Source organism: Danio rerio, chromosome 15 (assembly GCF_052040795.2).
Source record: "Danio rerio strain M-AB ecotype USA chromosome 15, GRCz13ab, whole genome shotgun sequence".
Taxonomy (NCBI): Eukaryota; Metazoa; Chordata; class Actinopteri; order Cypriniformes; family Danionidae; genus Danio; species Danio rerio.
This window is the reverse complement of record NC_141035.1, coordinates 45,957,501-45,976,712: the sequence shown is the minus strand read 5'-3', so window position 1 is coordinate 45,976,712 and position 19,212 is coordinate 45,957,501. Positions and strand designations below refer to the sequence as shown.

The window sequence follows — 19,212 nt, the reverse complement described above, 5'->3', positions numbered from 1 at the left end:
CAATAAATGGGGAATTATGAATTAAATCCAAGTAGACATTTAAAATATAGTATTTCTGACAATTTTCTTTATAATTTGAGTAGTGTTGCAATACTATTTGCTATCGTGATACTTTAGCTGGTATAGTATCTTAAGATGAACTAATGGTATCGCGACAACCCTACTATGCATCTAATTTTACTGCATTTTAGGCCGTATGTTGACACCAACACAAATTTACCTTAAAGTGTCCTGTGAACACTAACGATGTCTACTAGTGCTCTAGATCTGCCAGTTCAAGCGTTAATTAGGAAGGTCAATCACTTCTAAACCCCCTTGTAATTCGCACCCTAATTATAATGGCAAGGCAAGTTTATTTATATAGCACATTTCATACACAAGGGTAATTCAAAATGTTTTACATAAACAAGTAATAATACATCAGTAATAATACTTTAAACTCTATTCTGAATGTAACTGGGAGCCAGTGTAAAGACCTGAGGACAGGTGTGATGTGCTCTGATTTTCTGATTCTGGTCTGAATCCTGGCCGCAGCGTTCTGGATGAGCTGCAACTGTCTGACTATTTTTAGGAAGGTTTGCGTAAGGAGGCCGTTACAGTAATCCACCCAGCTGCTGATAAAAGCATGAACAAGTTTTACTAGGTCTTCACTGGAAACAAAGCATCTGATTCTTGCAATATTTTTGAGATGATAGTATGCTGATTTACTAACTGCTTTGACATGACTGTTGAAACTCAGATCTGACTGCAGAGTCACACCAAGATTCTTGACCTTATTTTTTGTTATTTGAGCCCAAGAGTTGAGGTATGCATTCACCATTCACATCTGTCTCCTAATAACTTCAATCCTTAGATGGTTTTATTTGCTTATTATGGTGGCTTGAAAAGCAGACATACTGTTATCTCACTTAAACTTCTTCTTCTTCTGAGACTAATTTAAAGTGCATCTCCTCCTAACCCTTTCAAGTTACATACTTCAAACCTTTCATCAAATCAGACTCGTGTTCCTATATCTTTTCTAACTGATTTGACTTTCGGTTTTCCGAAAAACGACCCGGAAAATTCCCAAATTAACATTGGGTCAAACTTTGTGACCTTATTACTCTGCATCAGACTGTCCTACAGACTTAAAGGGTCACGAAACACCAAAACACTTGTTTTGAGCTGTTGACAGTCGTATATGTGTCCCACACTGCTAAAAACACTATTAGGACACCTATATTTCACTAAAAAGTGTAAATTGGTTGTTTTTGCGTTATTTCGAGCAAATTCGTATTTCCGGTTTGAAACTAATTTTTGAAGCTGCGTCACGGCCATGACATAATAGCGTGTATTCCAGCGTGCAGACTGAGCGTCTGTGCCAGAGTGTGTCTTATTACGTCTGACAGTGTGATGCATTAATGCATGAGTAAGGCTTGGTTCAAACCAATCAGCGCGCTCTATTGTGCAACTTCATTAATATTCATTAGTGTCACCGTGTTTACACCACAGAGACGCCATGTTGTGTTGGCAAAACAAGCGTGAAGTGTTGCTTTTATAGTTTGCTGCCATTAAGTTTCGTTTTCATTTTCTCTCTGTGAGAGCGCAGCTGGATCACGTGTGGATTAACAGTGTACGCGACGCTCGACAACAATAACTTACGTGTCTAATGAGGAACATTGTTTACCTGAGAGCTGTTCACATCTGCAAACGCTGAGATCCGGATTCGCTTGTAGTCTTCTCTTCATAAAGACGCGGGTCTAGTTGCTGGTGATTGTCCTGTCTTTACAGATTTGGTAAGTGAGCGACCAGTGCTCTTTGTTTATTCAGTTTGTTTGTATCGAATTAAGTTTACTATTGCACTGAGTGCAAACATGTTAGCACCGGAATAACACACGCGGCTTTCTGACGCTACCTGCCGTGTGCATCTAAGTTTCCGGGAAATGCTGAGTTTTTTTTCTCTCATTCGCCGTGCGGTATCAAACATTGCATGAAAAATACACGCTAAGAGCAGATCCTCGAATCAAATATCTCGTGTGTCGCGAGGCATGAATGAACTCCCTGAATGAAAAAGCCAAACTGCAGTTAAAGTCCAACATTTAATAATTTGGCAAATAATTCGACTACAGATGTCCATGTAGGTTAAACACCATCACTTCCTCCTGTGTGTAATTTGACTGAAACTCGCGTGTGCCCAAATAGACACTCCCACACCCTCCCACTTTAGTTCCTCCGACACTCCCCCCTAAACAGAGCTGGACACGCCCACTTTTCTGACTTTTTCCAAAGTAGAGGTGTGAAAAAACACTGCTGAAACGAGGGGGTTTCATGGCCCTTTAATAATGGCCTCATCTTAAGGCTGATTTATACTTCAGCGTCAAACGCACGGGTATGCTACGGCGTTGACGCATAGCCCTACGCCGTGGCCGTTGGCGTTGCTGACGCGCACCTCTCAAAAATGTAACTACACGTCGCAACGACGCGTAGAACAAGCTCTGTGATTGGTCGGCTTGGTAGCGCTGACAAGTCTGGGCAGGACTGAGAGCCCGATGGAGCGATTGTTTACAAGTGTGGAGTCCGTGAAGGAGCTCGGGATGGAAAGTTTTGTTTTGTGTTTACCTCATAGTTAAAGTTGTTGCACGTCCGCCGGTTCCTGCCTCAAAATGAGCGAGTTTGAGCCACTTGTACATTCAGGAAGTGTTCATGAAGAACAAAACAGCAGCAAAGAAACTCGACACTGAGGAGCTTTTACACCTCACTGCCAACTAGCGTTATAGAAGTGTTAATGCAGAACAACAGAAACAGCGCAAAGAAGTATAAATGCACAGCTACGTGCGTTACATGCGCCGTTGGTTACGCCGGTCACTTGACGCAGAAGTATAAACCAGGCTTAACTCAGACTAGCCAGCAGCCAACCACTGATGACCTTTAAACTTACTAGCCATTCCCCAGCAACCACTTATGGCACCCTAGCAACTGTCCCATAGACTTCTATTGTAAAAGACTGCCATTGACTTAACATAGTCAACCTTTGTGAGGTCATAACTTTGCATCAGACTGTCCTACACACTAAAGTCAGGCCTTATTCAATTAAGTCTAGCCAGCAGCCAATCACTGATGACCTTTAGACTTACTAACCACACCCTAGCAACTGTTCCATAGAATATGACTAGCTATTTTAACACATGCTAATAGTTTTGACAAGCTACTGACATGCTAATTTTGTTAGAAACATGTTAACATCATGCTAATTCATGCTAACAACATGCTAATTCATGCTAGAAACAAACTGATTCATGCTAGAAACATGCTAACAACATGTTAAATCATGGTAGAATCATGCTAATATGCTAATTCATGGTAGAATCATGCTAACAGCATGCTAATTCATGCTAGTAACATGCTAATTCAAGCTAGAATCATACTAATATGCTATTTACACTTTAAAACCACTTCAAACTTTCAGACTCAGCTATTTAAGCCACCATAAAGTTTGTCCTCAATCTAGTTTCTTTTTATCATTTAATGGTTAAAGTCTTCCATATCACTTGCTTTTGCCCACTTTGCTTTTTTTTTTTTTTTTGAAGAAAAGGAAATGTTATTTTTGCATTCCACAGAAAAACATTGACACAATCTCTCTGCAGTTTGCAACTATTTTACATTTTGTGAGTTGTTTTCTTGTTTCATGCAAAGTTTGGTGCAGAAAATTGTCAGATCACAGTAAAAAAAAACCAAAAAAAAAAACCCTACTATTTATTTTGAGCAAATGCAAAGTTTTTGGAGATATGCAAATGTTTTCCTGGGGGAAATTTATTGAAATGCTTTTATAATAAGTGGCTAATTCGTTTGAATGTCCACAATCTACTTGTCATAGGTTTAAAAATGGATCTTCTTGAATATTTCTTGATTTTTCATTTTTCTCAAAAATCATACTTTCTCGATAGACTCACAAATATTCAATGCAGGCTTGCAAAACTAGCAATAGAAACATGAATGCAAATGCTTAGCACATTTTTCAATGTATACAAGTAAAATAATTTGAATAAACACCAAAGTATTGCAGTATATAGTCTACACACATTTTAGCAGATTTTCTTTTTACTCCCACATATATCAACACTGAATTTAACACGCTTTCAAAGACATTTATTAACATTTGACCAAAAAGTATCAGAGTACAGTCGTGTCATAAATATTAATAACCCAATCGATATATGTAGAAATGGAATCATTCATTATTGTGAGAATAAATAATGATTAAAAAAAAAAAACACACACATCACTTCCCCATTCCTCTGGAACATCAGGTGTCAGTCCACCCAAGAATCGTCCAATCACTGTCCCCCAAACAGCAGGAAGTGTCCTGTTCGGTCAGTTTCACCGCTTGATTTGCTGAGTGAGTGATTGACAGCTGGGTGACTCCGGTCAGAGCGGGTTCCCACCAGATTGACCTGATTCGTTGGAGTCACCGGCACAGTGAGAGTGAGAGCTCACTGTGATTGGCTGAGATTGATCACATGGTGTCAAAAGAATCGTTCCTGCGCCTGATGCGGCCAGTGATTGGAGAGAAATGAAATGTACGATAATATTAAAAAACGAAGTAGTCACTGTGGTAAAAGACGAATATTTTGAAGCATTTATTAAGCGTAACAGTCGTTCACACCTTCAAACTTTCAGAGATCTGGAGGATGTTTAATCTACAGCTAAACATTGGTGGTGAGGCACGGTGAGTACATTCACACTGCTTTTACAGGTGAGAATAATGCACGTAAGCTGGTCAAATGTGTGTGTTAGTGTTTAACATCTATTTGTGCTGCGATTCTTTCATGCGAGTGTATTTAGTGAGGTTGGAAGCCCTTGGCCAGATCCTCCATGACGCTCATGAATTTCTGATCTTCCAGCTGTGAGCTGTGTGTCCAAGCCAGAGGAAGATGAGCCGACACCATCTTCCGATCTAATGCACGTAAAACACACAAACAAAGCACTGATGTTAGGTGATGCATTTGTCTGAAGCCTCATGTCTGATTGTTTTCAGATTCCTGTTGAAGAACTGCATTACCCATCATCCCGATCAGGATAATGTAGTGAGCATGAGCTTCTGTCGACTTTGAGGTATATGAGTGTGCACATGAATCCATATTGAAAAATCAACTTGCATCTGAGTGTGACCAAAGAGCTTAGAATCACCGAGAGGCGGCACTCACTGGCCATTATTGATTATTAAAGCTGACATTCAGCTAAACAGTTTCGTATTTTCAATGAGAATGGAAGGAGGCAGTGACGTTATAGGCTCTGTTTTGTTAAAAATATGCATACAGTGAAGATGACGCTCATATAAATGTTTAGCTACATGACGCCTCAACATTTCTGCTGTCTGTTAAGTTGCTGATATCAAAATGAAAATAGCACTTCCTTAAATCATGTTTTCATTTTATTGTTAAGTGAAACAACGTAGTCAGGATTATCTGAATGAGGCTATAAAATACACGGTTCCCTTTAAAGATTTACCCGACGTGTCCTCGGGAGTTTGTTTTCCATATTAAACTTGTGAAGTCTGAACTTAAAAGGAGAGGATGCAGGACTGAACTGTGTGTAGGCTAACTAATATTAAGGAAAAGCCCCAATCAGAGAGGCGAATGTCTGCAGCCCCGCCTCCGTTTCAGACGTCTCCGTTTTCCCCCCATCCACACTGAGACAGAGCAGCAGTGTTTTAGAATGAAAACGGCCTCTCCGGTGTTTTAAAAACGATCGGTTTTTGGCGCTCAGAAACTCTGGCGTAGTGTGGACGGTTGGCAATAACCGTAGCAAAACTTCTCCGTTTTAAAACTAAAACGTATTAGTGTAAACGGGGCCTCAGTTTGAAGGGCGGTATGGCCCTTTCATTTATCTCTTCACCACCAGCAAAAAATAATTTGGACACCATTTTAAGGGGTATGGTCTTAGGCAGGGTCACCAATCTTGGTGCTAGAGAGCCAGTATCCCTATAGAGTTTAACTTGCCTCAACACCAAGGCTAGAGTGGGACTCCTTTTCAGCCCTGGAGTTTCAAGCCTTAGACGAGCCCGCCTCGGTTCACGACTGACTATATTAAAATAACAACATTTCCAGATCAGTTTTTAATGACACTATCATGTCTTTTTCAAGGACACAGCTGCTTTAAAACTTCAAATGTTTTTCATAACATTAATTCTTTAAAGATATCCAGTCCTATCATATGTACCCCGACATAAGTAACCCATACAGTATTATAAGTCTTAACACTAAAAATGAAAAAAAAAATATATATAACAATTTACTCAGGTGAGGTTCGAACTTGGGTGGGCAGCGCTGTAACGCAATGTGCTGACCACTAGACCACGATGGCACTGTCAAGCTGATGCATTCGCGATAAAGAGTAAGTATTGCACTGTTATCTGCTGCTATTGATGGCTTGATCTTTTCCTCCCCTTTTTAGATTTCTGATCAAGTTATGTCAGATTTATTAATGTAGTGAAGCATCTGATTTTCATTGAGCAGGTGTAATATTCATTAAAATTAATTGTTTGAGTTCCTATATTCACTAAATTGCTGCTTTTATAGTTTGCTCACGGGGCAGCGAGAAAATATATAAAAAGAGCGGAGCTGCGGCAAAATAATAAATAAAAGAGCGAGGCTATAGTCAAATAAACAAATAAATGAACAAAGTGCGACTGCTGAGAGTGCAAGCAGCTAGGGACACCGGCCCCTGCGGGCAAAAAACGGACCGGCCCACCTGGAAATCATCCAGGCCTGCTCAACACACCTGCCTGGAGGTTTCAAATATACCTAGTAAGACTTTGATTAGCTTGTTCAGGTGTGTTTAATTAAGGTTATAGCTAAACTCTGCAGGACACCGGCCCTCCAGGAACAAGTTTGGTGACCCCAAAGGGGTAGAACTGGAATTGGGCCTAACAGCAGCCGTAGCCATTGGCTTGCATGTTATAAATCACCTCACAGTTTCCGCTAGAAGAAATCTTCTTTAATGTTCTACTGCTGTTGTCTGATGGTTTCCTAGATCTTAAGGTCATTTGAGTCACTGGCTGTGTCTGGCACAGAAGCTCCGCCCACTGCAGCTGCACTGGAGCTCCGCCAACACACACACACACACATTCACACACTCCTGTTTTTCATCTCTCGCTCCTTCATTCTCTCTTTCAGTTTCACTGTCGTGTCTCTTCTTCCTTTGTACACTCTTTGTCTTCTCTCAAACGCTCCTGAGTTTTTCCTCCATCAGCGTCTTTCATCCATTCTTTGTCTCTTGAATGGCTCACTTGTTTTATATTGAAACAGATGGATGTCTTATTAAAGGGGATGGTGAGAAGGATGCTATTTAGTTTTCAAAACCTAGTGTACTGCCCTACATAGGCTGCCTTCTGAGGGAGTGAAAATCGCTTTATGAATCCTAAACAACTGATTCTTCATCTAAATGTTACGAATAATATTTTTGTAATAATTAAACTTTTGTTACACTGAGTTATATTTTAGCGGGTGTTTTCTAAATTTAATTTACAGTTACTGTACAATGCTGCCTATGTGTGTGTGCGCATTTGGTAATCATGACAGAAGCGTTTGATGTGGTTCTTGGTGTGTGTGTGTGTTTGGAGTTTATTTGCTAATCATGAGTTCACTTGGGGTTATTTATTCAATATATATATATATATATATATATATATATATATATATATATATATATATATATATATATATATATATATTCTATATATATATATATATATATATATATATATATATATATATATTCTATATATATATATTCTATATATATATATATAATATATATATATATATATAGAATATATATATATAGAATATATATATATATATATATATATTCTATATATATATAGAATATATATATATATAGAATATATATATATATATATATATATATATATATATATATATATATATATATATATATATATATATATTCTATATATATATATATATATATATATATATTCTATATATATATTCTATATATATATATATTCTATATATATATATATATATATATATATATATATATATATATATATATATATATATATATATATATATATATATATTCTATATATATATATATATTCTATATATATATATATATATATATATATATATATATATATTATATATATATATATATATATATATATATATATATATATATATATATATTCTATATATATATATATATATATATATATATATATATTATATATATATATTCTATATATATATATATATATATATATATATATATATATATATATATATATATATATATTCACTATATATTTATATATACAATATATACAATATTTATATATACAATATATACTATATATATATATATATATATATATATATATATATATATATATATATATATATATATATATATATATATTCTTTCAATATATTTATGGGGTAGTGTGTGTGTGTGTGTGTGTGTGTGTGTGTGCGCGCTTTTGCTAATCATAATAGAAGTCTTCAATAGGGTTCTTGCCATGTGTGTATTTGCTTATCATGATAGGAGCTTTCACTTGGGTTCTGTGTGTGTGTGCGTGTTTCCCAGTGATGGGTTGCAGCTGGAAGGGCATCCACTGCGTAAAAACGTTCTGGATAGGTTGGCGGTTCATTCCGCTGTGGCGACCCCGAATTAATAAAGGGACTACGCCGACAAGAAAATGAGTGAATGAATATATGGGGTACTGTGTGTGTGTGTATGTATTTGCTGATCATGATGGAAGTGATCAATAGGGTTCTTGTCATGTGTGTATTTGCTAATCATGATAGAAGCTTGCACTTGGGTTCTTGCCATGTCTGTGTGTGTGTGTGTAATTGTGTGTGTTTGCTAATCATGATAGAAGCATCCTCTGGAAGCATTCTCCGTGTGTGTCTGTCTATGTGTGCACTCACCCTGATAGAAGCGTCCGCTGGGGTTTTTGGCAGCCGCTTCAGACACGGCGAGCCACACCACTGTATCTGCTCCTTGCTCTGGTGTCCTCAAACGCTCCTTCATTGAGCTGTGGAAATCAGGCATCGCATTCGCAATAGCTGAAGAATGGGAGATCAAAACAATCAGACTTCAGATCAACAGTGCATGCAGGCTATGAACATTGAAACCTGTTATTTCACAGACAATAAGCTCCGTTTAACATCGAGCAAATTATTTAATGAAAATGGTACGTGCCAACTATCTTAAATGTTCATTATTTTTTTGCATTCAGATTTATGATGTATATGTGTGTGTAATTACTCGGCGTGTCGACCCATCCAGGGTGCATGACAGAGAAGTGGATGCTGGGATGAGCTTTAGCGAACTGCTCCGTCATCACCACCTGCTGCCTCTGAAACACACAAAGTAGATACTAAAGTCACCTCTGTGTTACTGAAGTGTTGAATAGATACTAAAACAAAAGTCATTTATAACTGTTTACAAAACTGTTTACCTTTATTCGTTTTGCAGATCTTTTTATCCAAATGGACTTACAAGTGAGGATAAAAGAAGCACTTTATCAGTGTATAAATGCTTCAACAAGTCAAGTTAATAAATCAGAAGAGAGTGTGTCCTACAAGTGGTTTGTCAAGCCCACTCTCCTATGCGGATCACATTTAGAAGTGGTCAAGAAGTATAAAGGTGTCTAGTGTATATGTAGAGGAAAAGAGGGTCTCCTACAGGTGGTTTGTAAAGACCACTCACCTGCATGAGGCACACTAAAAATCTAAACTACTGCTCAAATGTTATATAAATATTACTGAGATACTGTTCTAGTTTATAAATGAAAAGACTCAATTATTAATTTGAAAGTTAATTTTTGTGTGTGTTTTCTTTTTTACATGTCTACCTCTCTACATTTTAATTGATTTTTATTTAAGTTCTAACTGGTTCTTTTAGCACACCACGGTAATCATAAGAAAAATACATGTTTATTTAGGCCCCGTTTACACTAGTGCTTTAGTTTTAAAGCGGCGTTTTAGATCAAAAACGATCCGCGTCCACTAGCGTTTCACCTAGCGTTTTTGAACATATCTCCGTCCACACTACGCCACCAAAAACGTATATCACGTGACCATTCGTGCACTCTGGACATGCACGTTTTAGTATAAACAGAAAGCATGCGTCTTGCTCGGCATTTGGTTACTGTTAGTCAACAAACGCCAGTTGAACAATGAACACGATGGCAAAGAAAGCAAGAAAGGTATTTTTGTGGACTGACGACGAGGTCGAGTTGTTACTAAACATAACAAATGAATAACTGCACAATGGTGCCTAAAACAGACAATAGTGCAAACAACGCTCCCATTTCTGTGCCCATGTTGTTGTTTACAGTGAATGCTGGTCTGCTGTCTTCCGGTAGCGTTAAAGTCATGTTTTATAGTCCTGTGCGAATAAGGGAAGGATACGCAATGACACAAAAGCCCCAATCAGCTAGCAAATCTCGGCAGCACCGCCTCCGTTTTCAGATGTCTCCGTTTTCCCTCATCCAAACTGAGACGGAGCAGCAGCGTTTTAGAATGAAAACGGCCTCTCCATCGTTTCCAAAACGTGATGGTGTAACCGTAGCAAAACTTATGCGTTTTCAAACTAAAACACAGTAGTGTAAACTATCTGAAGGGAAAAATACACACACACACACACGCACACACACACACACACACACATATATACACTCACTGTCCACTTTATTAGATACACCTGTCCAACTGCTCTTTAATGCAAATTTCTAATCAGCCAATCACATGGCAGCAACTCAATGCATTTAGGCATGTAGACATGGTCAAGACCAGGGGTCACCAATCTCGGTCCTGAAGGGCCGGTGTCCCTGTAGGGTTTAGCTCCAACTTTCCTCAACACACCTGCCTGGATGTTTCAAGTATACCAAGTAAGACCTTGATTAGCTTGTTCAGGTGTGTTTGATTAGGGTTGGAGCAAAAATCTGCAGGACACCGGCCCTCCAGGAACAAGTTTGGTGACCACTGGTCAAGAGGATCTGCTGCAGTTTAAACTGAGCATCAAAATGGGAAAGAAAGGTGATTTAAATGACTTTAAATGTGGCATGGTTGTTGGTGCCAGACGGGCTGGTCTGAGTGTTTCAGAAACTGCTGATCTACTGCGATTTTTCACGCACAACAATCTCTAGGGTTTACAGAGAATGGCCTGAAAAAGAGAAAATATCCAGTGAGCGGCAGTTCTGTGGGTGCAAATGAGACTAAGCCCTAGTAAGGTGACTTGCTCCTGGGCTTGCCTGCTGTGACCAGAGATCTTGCAAGGGGGTGGCAAAGGGGGCCCACTATGTCTTAGACCAAGCCCATGGAAGGGTACTGGCCCCTGGGCCGGCTTGCTTTGGCCAAAGACTCTGCTAGGGGATGCCAAAAGGGGCTCTCCAGGTCTGAGACTACGCCCAGGGAAGGTGACTGGACCCCGGGCAGGCTTGCTGTGGCCAGAGACCTTGGAAGGGGGTGGGAGAGGGGTCCCTCCAGGGCTGAGACTAAGCCCAGGGAAGTAGACTGGCTTCCGGGCTGACAAGCTGTGGTTAGAGTCCCAGGAAAAAGGTAGGAATGGGAGCCTTCCATGGCTGAGACTAAGCCCAGGGGAGGTTGACTGGCCTCCAGGCCCACTCACTGTGGCCAGAAACCCTGGAAATGGGTGGGAAAGGGGGTCCTCCAGAGCTGAGACTAAGCCCAGAGAAAGTGACTGGCCCTCGAGCCGGCATGCTGTGGCTAAAGACCCTGCAAGGGGCTGGCAAAATTGGCCCTCCAGGGCTGAGACTAAGCCCAGAGAAGGTGACTGGCCCCCGGGCCAGCTTGCTTTGGCCAGAGACCTTGGAAGCGTGTGGGAAATGGGGCCCTAAAGGGCTGAGACTAAGTCCAGGGAAGGTGACTAGCCCCCGAGCTTGCTTACTGTGGCCAGAGACCCTAGAAGTGAGCGAGAAAGGGGGCCCTCCATGGCTGAGACTAAACCCAGGGAAGGTGACTGGACCCCCGGGCAGGCTTGCTGTGGCCAGAAACCAAGACATGTCTAACATTATATATATATTCTGTTCTATACTATTGAACATTTCTGAATAAATCTTGAATATTAAACTGCATCATGTTTTCCAACTCTGATAATAATCAGAAATGTTGACTAAGCACCAAATCATCATATTGTAATTATTTCTGAAGGATCGTGTGACACTAAGCAATAAACTAATGACACTGGGGTAATTTCAGCTTCATAATATTAATATAATACTTAAATATTGAAATATAGTGTTCTTTTTTTTAATTGTAATAACATATAGTTTTTTACTGTATTGATGTCAGATGTTCAAAAAAGTATCAAAAGGCATCGGGTCTTGCAATATTTCTGTATGTGTGGATCTATGTTTTGACTCTGCATGTTTGCATATAGGCCTACCTTGTTCTGCGCGTACACCATAGTGCCGTCGTATCTGCCTCTCTGCGACTGCAGGTTTCCAGTGCGCAGTTTCTGCACCAGCATTCCGCCAGAGGAGACGGTGATCTGCAAAAGGAGAGAGATGTTGACTCGACCTGTCTGACCTTAATCTCTGCTGGCTGAATCTGCTTTACTCACCACACGTGGGTCAGGACTCTTCTCCAGCAGAGGAATCAGACTCTTGATGAAGATGAACACCGCTGGACGACACACACAGATCAGATGGTGAGGTGTTGAAGTGTGAATAAAATCTAAATGTACTCTTTTTATTTTTGTATGATTATAGTAATGCTTGTTATCAATGATATACAGCACTATGCACAAGTCCTAAGCATAATATATAATCCTTGGCAAAATATATAAACAATCAAGTCTCTTTATGTTTATATAATATATCCAGTCTCTTCATGTTTAATGTGGCTTCCCTTGGCACTGTTTTGTTCTAATTGTCCTGACATTGTCTGAAATAATGTGCAGTGTAATATCAGGCTTGTTTTAGCACTTTCCAGAGTTCTTCTTTAGGTTTAAAGTGTCTTTCTATTTCTGTCCAGTTGATGTCATGCAGCCTCTATAATATTCAGGTCTGGACACTGTGAAGGCCATTTCATGACTGTCTGCTTCACTTTTTCCACATGTTTTTATGTTACAGCCTTATTCCAAAATGGATTAAATTAAATTATTTCCTCAATTCTACACACAATACCCCATAATGACAATGCTCAATACTTTGTTGATGCACCTTTGGCAGCGATTACAGCCTCAATTCTTTTTTGAATATGATGCCACAAGCTCGGCACACCTTGTCTTTAAGAGTTTTTGCCCATTCCTCTTTGCAGTACCTCTCAAGCTCTATCAGGTTGGATGGGAAGCGCCGGTGTACAGCAATTTTCAGATCTCTCCAGAGATGTTCAATAGGATTTAGGTCTGGGCTCTGGCTGGGCCACTCAAGGACATTCACCGAGTTGTTGTGAAGCCACTCCATTGATATTTTGGCAGTGTGCTTTGGGTCATTGTCCTGCTGGAAGATGAACCGCCGCACCAGTCTGAGGTCAAGAGTACTCTGAAGCAGGTTTTCATTTCGGATGTCTCTGTACATTGCTGCATTCATCTTTCCCTCCGCTGCTGAAAAACATCCCCACGGCATGATGCTGCCACCACCATGCTTCACTGTTGGGATGCTATTAGCCTGGTGATGAGCGGTGTCTGGTTTTCTCCAAACGTAACGCCTGGCATTCACTCCAAAGAGTTCAAGTTTAGTCTCATCAGAACAGAGAATTTAGTTTCTTATGGTCTGAGAGGAGTGGCTTCCGTCTTGCCACTCTACCATACAGGCCTGATTGGTGGATTGCTGCACAGATGGTTGTTCTTCTTTTTAAAAAGAACGCTGGAACTCCGACAGAGTGACCATTGGGTTATTGATCACCTCCCTGACTAAGGCCCTTTTCCCCCGATCACTCAGCTTAGATGGCCGGCCAGTTCTAGGAAGAGTCCTGGTGTTTCCAAACATCTTCCACTTACGAATGATGGAGGCCTGTTATGATTTATGTTTTCTTTCTGTCTTTTTTTCACCCTCCTCTCCGTTTGCTCCACCCTTAGGTTTCTTATTGGTTTATTATTCTGTCCATCATCATTATGACGCTCTCCGGTTCCACCAATCCCAGGACGAGCCGCAAGGATTTAAAGCCCTGTCAGACCAGTGTGTGGGGTGCGCTCTGCCTCGGCGTACCCTTTGTGCTCCACGCAATTTGTTTGTGCAAATGCTTCGTCTATTTTGTGATTTATCTCAGTTACTGTGATAATTCGAGTTTGCTTTTTGAACTTCGTTGGCTTTAAGTAACATAATATGATGATGGTTGTGTGATTCTAAACTAAGCTTTGACGGACTTATCCGGTTTGTTTTGTTTTAGTTTAGATTGATGTTTTGTTAGATTAGTTTAAGTGTTTTGCCACCTGTGTATTTTTGAGTTTTGTAGTTTAATTATTTTAATTCGGGTGTCGTATACACTGAAGATCTCGGTTTTTATTTGTGTTTCTTTTTGACGCCTAGTTTAGACATTAGATTTAAGGATTGTTTTGTTTTGTTAATTACTTTGATTTGGCTTACACTCGATGTTTTTGTTTAAAGATAATAATTATAAATGTTTATTTCTTTCCCCCCTCCCATTTATTATTGTTACATGTTTCAATTCAATTATTGAGTAAAAAGCTTTAAATAAGAGTAACTGAACCTTGCCTCATTATTGATCTGTCGCACACATTACACCTGTCTCACTTAAATGTTACAGCATCCCACTTTAACATCATAAAACACGTAACAAGGCCGCTGTGCTCATAGGAACTCTCAGAGCAGCAGAAGTTTTTTCTGTAACCTTCCCCAGCCTTGTGCCTTAAGACTAGGTCTACAGACAATTCCTTTGTCTTCATGCTTGGTTTGTGCTTTGACATGCACTGTCAACCCTGGGACCTAATATAGACAGGTGTATGCCTTTTCAAATCATGTCCAATCAACTGAATTTACCACAGGTGAACTCCAATGAAGCTGCTGAAACATCTCAAGAATGATCAGTGGAAACAGAATGTACCTGAGCTCAATTTAGAGCTTCACGCCAAAGGCAGTGAATACTGATGTACATGTGAGTTTTCAGGTTTTTTATTTTCAATAAATTTGCAAGTTTCAAAAACTCTTTTTTTTACATTTGTCATTATGGGTTACTGTGTGTAGAATTTTGAAGAAATAAATTAATTTAATCCATTTTGAAATAAGGCTGTAGAATGCAAGCGCAATAAATACTTTCCGGATGCACTGTACAATGTTTTTTATATTTGCATAGGCTTTCTTAACTTGCGGTGTGTTTGAGCTCTCCCAGCTGCCATAAAGGAAAGACTACAGCAAGATATTTTATTATGAAGTAGTTAGACGTACCTTTTAAGCTCTATTTGTTTATGCATATCCATTCACTTACCCAGAGAGTTGCTAGCGAAGCTTTTCTCCAAACCTTCACCATTCACTTCTCTTTTAGTCATCATACAGCCGGCATTATTGATCTTAAGCAGGATCAAATCAAAACAAAGAGTAATACCTTCAGTGTCTGTCAATATACAGTTTGAAGTTTGGGGTCAGTATGAGTTTGAGACGTTTTTAAGGGTCTTATACAAATCTAGGCTGCATTATTTTTTTTCAATTAAGAATACAGTAAAAATAGCAAAATATTATAATTTACTGTAACTTTTTTTTATTTAAATATCCTTTAAAATGCAACTCTTTTTTCAGCATTATTTTACCAGTCATATAATCCTTCAGAAATCATTCTAAAATGCTGATTTGGTGATCAAGAAATCTATTTCAACCATTATTAATCTTTAACGATCAGCGTTTATTATTTGAAATGGAAATATTAAGCAACATTATAAATGTCGTGCTGATTAAACGTATTTCAAACTTTTGAACAATATTTGTAAATGTGATTTCGTCTCACCAGGACGTTGAGGGTTTTGTACTTTTTCTTAAAAGACTCTACAAACTCCCACACCTTCTTGGTCTCGGACAGATCCAGAATATGCACATAGATCTCCTGCAAGCGGACAAAGATGTTAGAAGAGCCAACATTTTGTTTAAGAAATGTTGAAAATGATTTATTAAAAATGTAAAAACTGCCATGGTCAGTACTATTGGGATCCTTTTTGAGTGTCTACAGAACAAACTACTGCTGTCCCATGGCTTGCCTGATTAACCTAGTTGAGTCTTTAAATTGCACTTTAAGTTGAATCCTTGTATCTAGCAAAATAACAAGTAAAATGTTATATAGGAAAATTGGTCATTAAAACTTGTTTAAAATATGTTAAACAGCACCTGGTAAATATTTGGAAAAAAAATTCACAGGAATCAGGCTAATCATTTCAATAGTATCTGGATGCAGACTTGGATTTGCAGGCTGAGTCTGCATATTTTAGAGATTCAATGTCAGACACAATGCACTCAATGGAGCTAGTGACATCACTGAGAGGGCTAGGGGCTAGGTTAGGTGAGCACATGCATGCAGCTCAGCTTGCAACTTCACAGAGTCTGTATCCAGATATTTACAGTTGATGTCAGAATTATTAGCCCCCTTTGATTTTCTTTTTCTTTTTTAAATATTTCCCAAATGATGTTAAACAGAGCAAGGAAATTTTCACAGTATGTCTGATAATATTTTTTCTTCTAGAGAAAGACGTATTTGTTTTATTTTGCCTAGAATAAAAGTAGTTATGATTTTTTAAAGACCATTTTAAGGACAAAATTATTAGCCCCTTTAGGCAAATTTTTTTTTCAGATGGCCTACAGAATAAACCATCATTATACAATAACTTCCCTAATTACCCTAACCTGCCTAGTTAACCTAATTAACATTAGTTAGTTAACTAGTTAAGCCTTTAAATGTCACCTTTAGCTGTATAGAAGTGTCTTGAAAAATATCTAGTGCAATATTATTTACTGTCATCATGGCAAAGATAAAATAAATCCGTTATTAGAAATGAGTTATTAAAACTATTATGTTTAGAAATGTCTTGAAAAAAAAAATCATCTCTCTGTTAAAAAGAAATTGGGAAAAAAATAATTCAAGGGGGCTAATAATTCTGACTTCAACTGTATATGTAATACATATATAAAAACAAAACATTTTTGCATAGATTTTTCAATTTTTTATATAATTTATTTTATTTTTAACTATTTTTTTATTTTATGTATGCATGTGTGTATTTATTTTACACATAATAAATATACACAGTATACACACAGTCAAGTTGAAATATTGGGCTTGACAGTATATAATGTAAAACAAAAAATATATATATTTTAGATTTGATTAATTGCCATTAATCGTTGCCCAGCACTAATAGTTTAGCAATTTATGTTCGACGTGTGTGTATTTATGCATATATACATAAATAAACAAAGAACACATAAATATTATGTAAATGCAAACCTTTATCTTGGATGTGATTATATGCATTTGACAGCATTACTTTTTTTGCGCTTAATAATGTCAGCTTGCACATCAATAAAACAACAACAATTATGTTAAATAATCCACCAGTGATATTTCTATCAGCTCCACCTATTAAACAGCGACCCAAACATCCTGCTCATTCTCATATGAGCTCTTACTTTGTTTCCAGACTCTTTGACGATCTCGGCTCGGGCTTCCTCTGCCTTGTCTTTGTTCCTGCAGACCATGTGGACTGTACCACCTTCAGGAAAACAGGTCAGTTTAGTATCACTCAAGCTCAAAAAATGCAATTAGATTGAAAAACATTGTAAAGTGTAAATGCATTGAATTAGATAACCAACTGAAGGTCTAGCGTGATTTATTTGCAGTCTGTGCACTTTGTGGCATCACATTAAATTAACGCTAGTGATCTGATATAGATGGAAACTATATTTAATGCAAGGAAAGGCTCTGCTTTAATCTTTTAGATTACTGTTGTGAAACTATAAAGTCAAAACATGGAAGAAATAAAGATAAATTGTCATTCAACGTAACATTTCTTTAAAAATTAAGCAACATATTTAAATTGACATGCGATTATTAGAATATACACTTAAAATAAGTGGTTGTACTAAAATATATGGGGTGGTTTCCCGGAACTAGAACCAGTTCTTGGGATATTTTGGGATTTCCGCCTGGATTTTGCCAACCTAAACGTAAAAGCTTCCCAAATCTACATGCAGAGGTGTAAATGCACAAATATGGTATCATTGTAAAGCAAACCCTTTGAATTTTCATAAAACACTATTAAAAGTGTTTAAAATATCTGTATATGTTGTCTGTGTTATAATAAACACCTTACAAAAGAGGCGCTTTTTGAATTTTTTTTTATAAACTCAAATTTGGTCTGGTGACGTCATCTTTTACTACTATATTGTTTTTAAAATAGAGAAAACAGTTTACAAGTAACTTTATTTTCTAAATCTTGGACCTTATTCATGAAACTAAAAAATAACCAATAAAAAGGTGTGAAGCACCAAAAGCGGATCATATGTAAATTAATTTGAATATTATTTTGGCTTTTGTTGTTTTGCATGAATTTTCAAATGTAATTAATAATGAATTTTATTTTAAATGGTGAAATTCTGACTGAGTAAAGCTGAATTTGCTGGCCAGTTTGCTATTCATAATTTGCTTAATAATTGACAATAGGCTTTATTTATTTAAAATGGGATATCTTTTTAATATGATGTAATAAATTTGTATTTTGAAAATAAATGACTTTTAGTTCTTTTCAGTCTCATGTTAAAAATTGGTTATTGGCAAATCAGCATTGTCAGCATTAGTACTGTATTCTTGACACATTTGTACTGTTGTCTTTGGCTTTTTATCCTCTACTGCCATCAGTCTGTTTTTTTTTTTTTTTTTTTTTTTAACTTTTTTAACTGTATTTTTATATGAAAGTGTATTTAATGTTTAATGTTGTGCTTCTATTTTAGGTGTGACTTTTTAACATTCTTTAAGGGGTCTATGGATGAAAAATAGCCAATTCTGGCACATTTTACAGTAATGTTTATTAATGTGCATTGACCCTGTAAACAAATAAACTAAAAAAAATTATAAAATAATATATATATATATATATATATATATATATATATATATATATATATATATATATATATATATATATATATATATATATATATATATATTTCTTTATTATAAATATTTAGGATTTTTTTTAGTATATCAAAAAGTGTGTTTATGATGACTATCCGAC

At 37.4% G+C, this 19,212-nt stretch overlaps 1 protein-coding gene across 1 annotated transcript in view; it reads right to left on the bottom strand.

The window, feature by feature from the left end:
* Positions 1 to 4,108: 4,108 nt before the first annotated feature.
* The window catches only part of dhrs12la (dehydrogenase/reductase 12-like a), a 25,301-nt gene continuing 10,197 nt past the window's right edge, over positions 4,109 to 19,212 (bottom strand). Inside the window, 8 exon segments of the mRNA NM_203511.1 lie at positions 4,109 to 4,933; positions 8,940 to 9,077; positions 9,280 to 9,370; positions 12,424 to 12,528; positions 12,601 to 12,662; positions 15,426 to 15,507; positions 15,939 to 16,034; positions 17,609 to 17,691. Coding sequence (NP_987120.1) covers positions 4,818 to 4,933; positions 8,940 to 9,077; positions 9,280 to 9,370; positions 12,424 to 12,528; positions 12,601 to 12,662; positions 15,426 to 15,507; positions 15,939 to 16,034; positions 17,609 to 17,691 — 773 coding nt within the window. The 3' untranslated portion in view covers positions 4,109 to 4,817.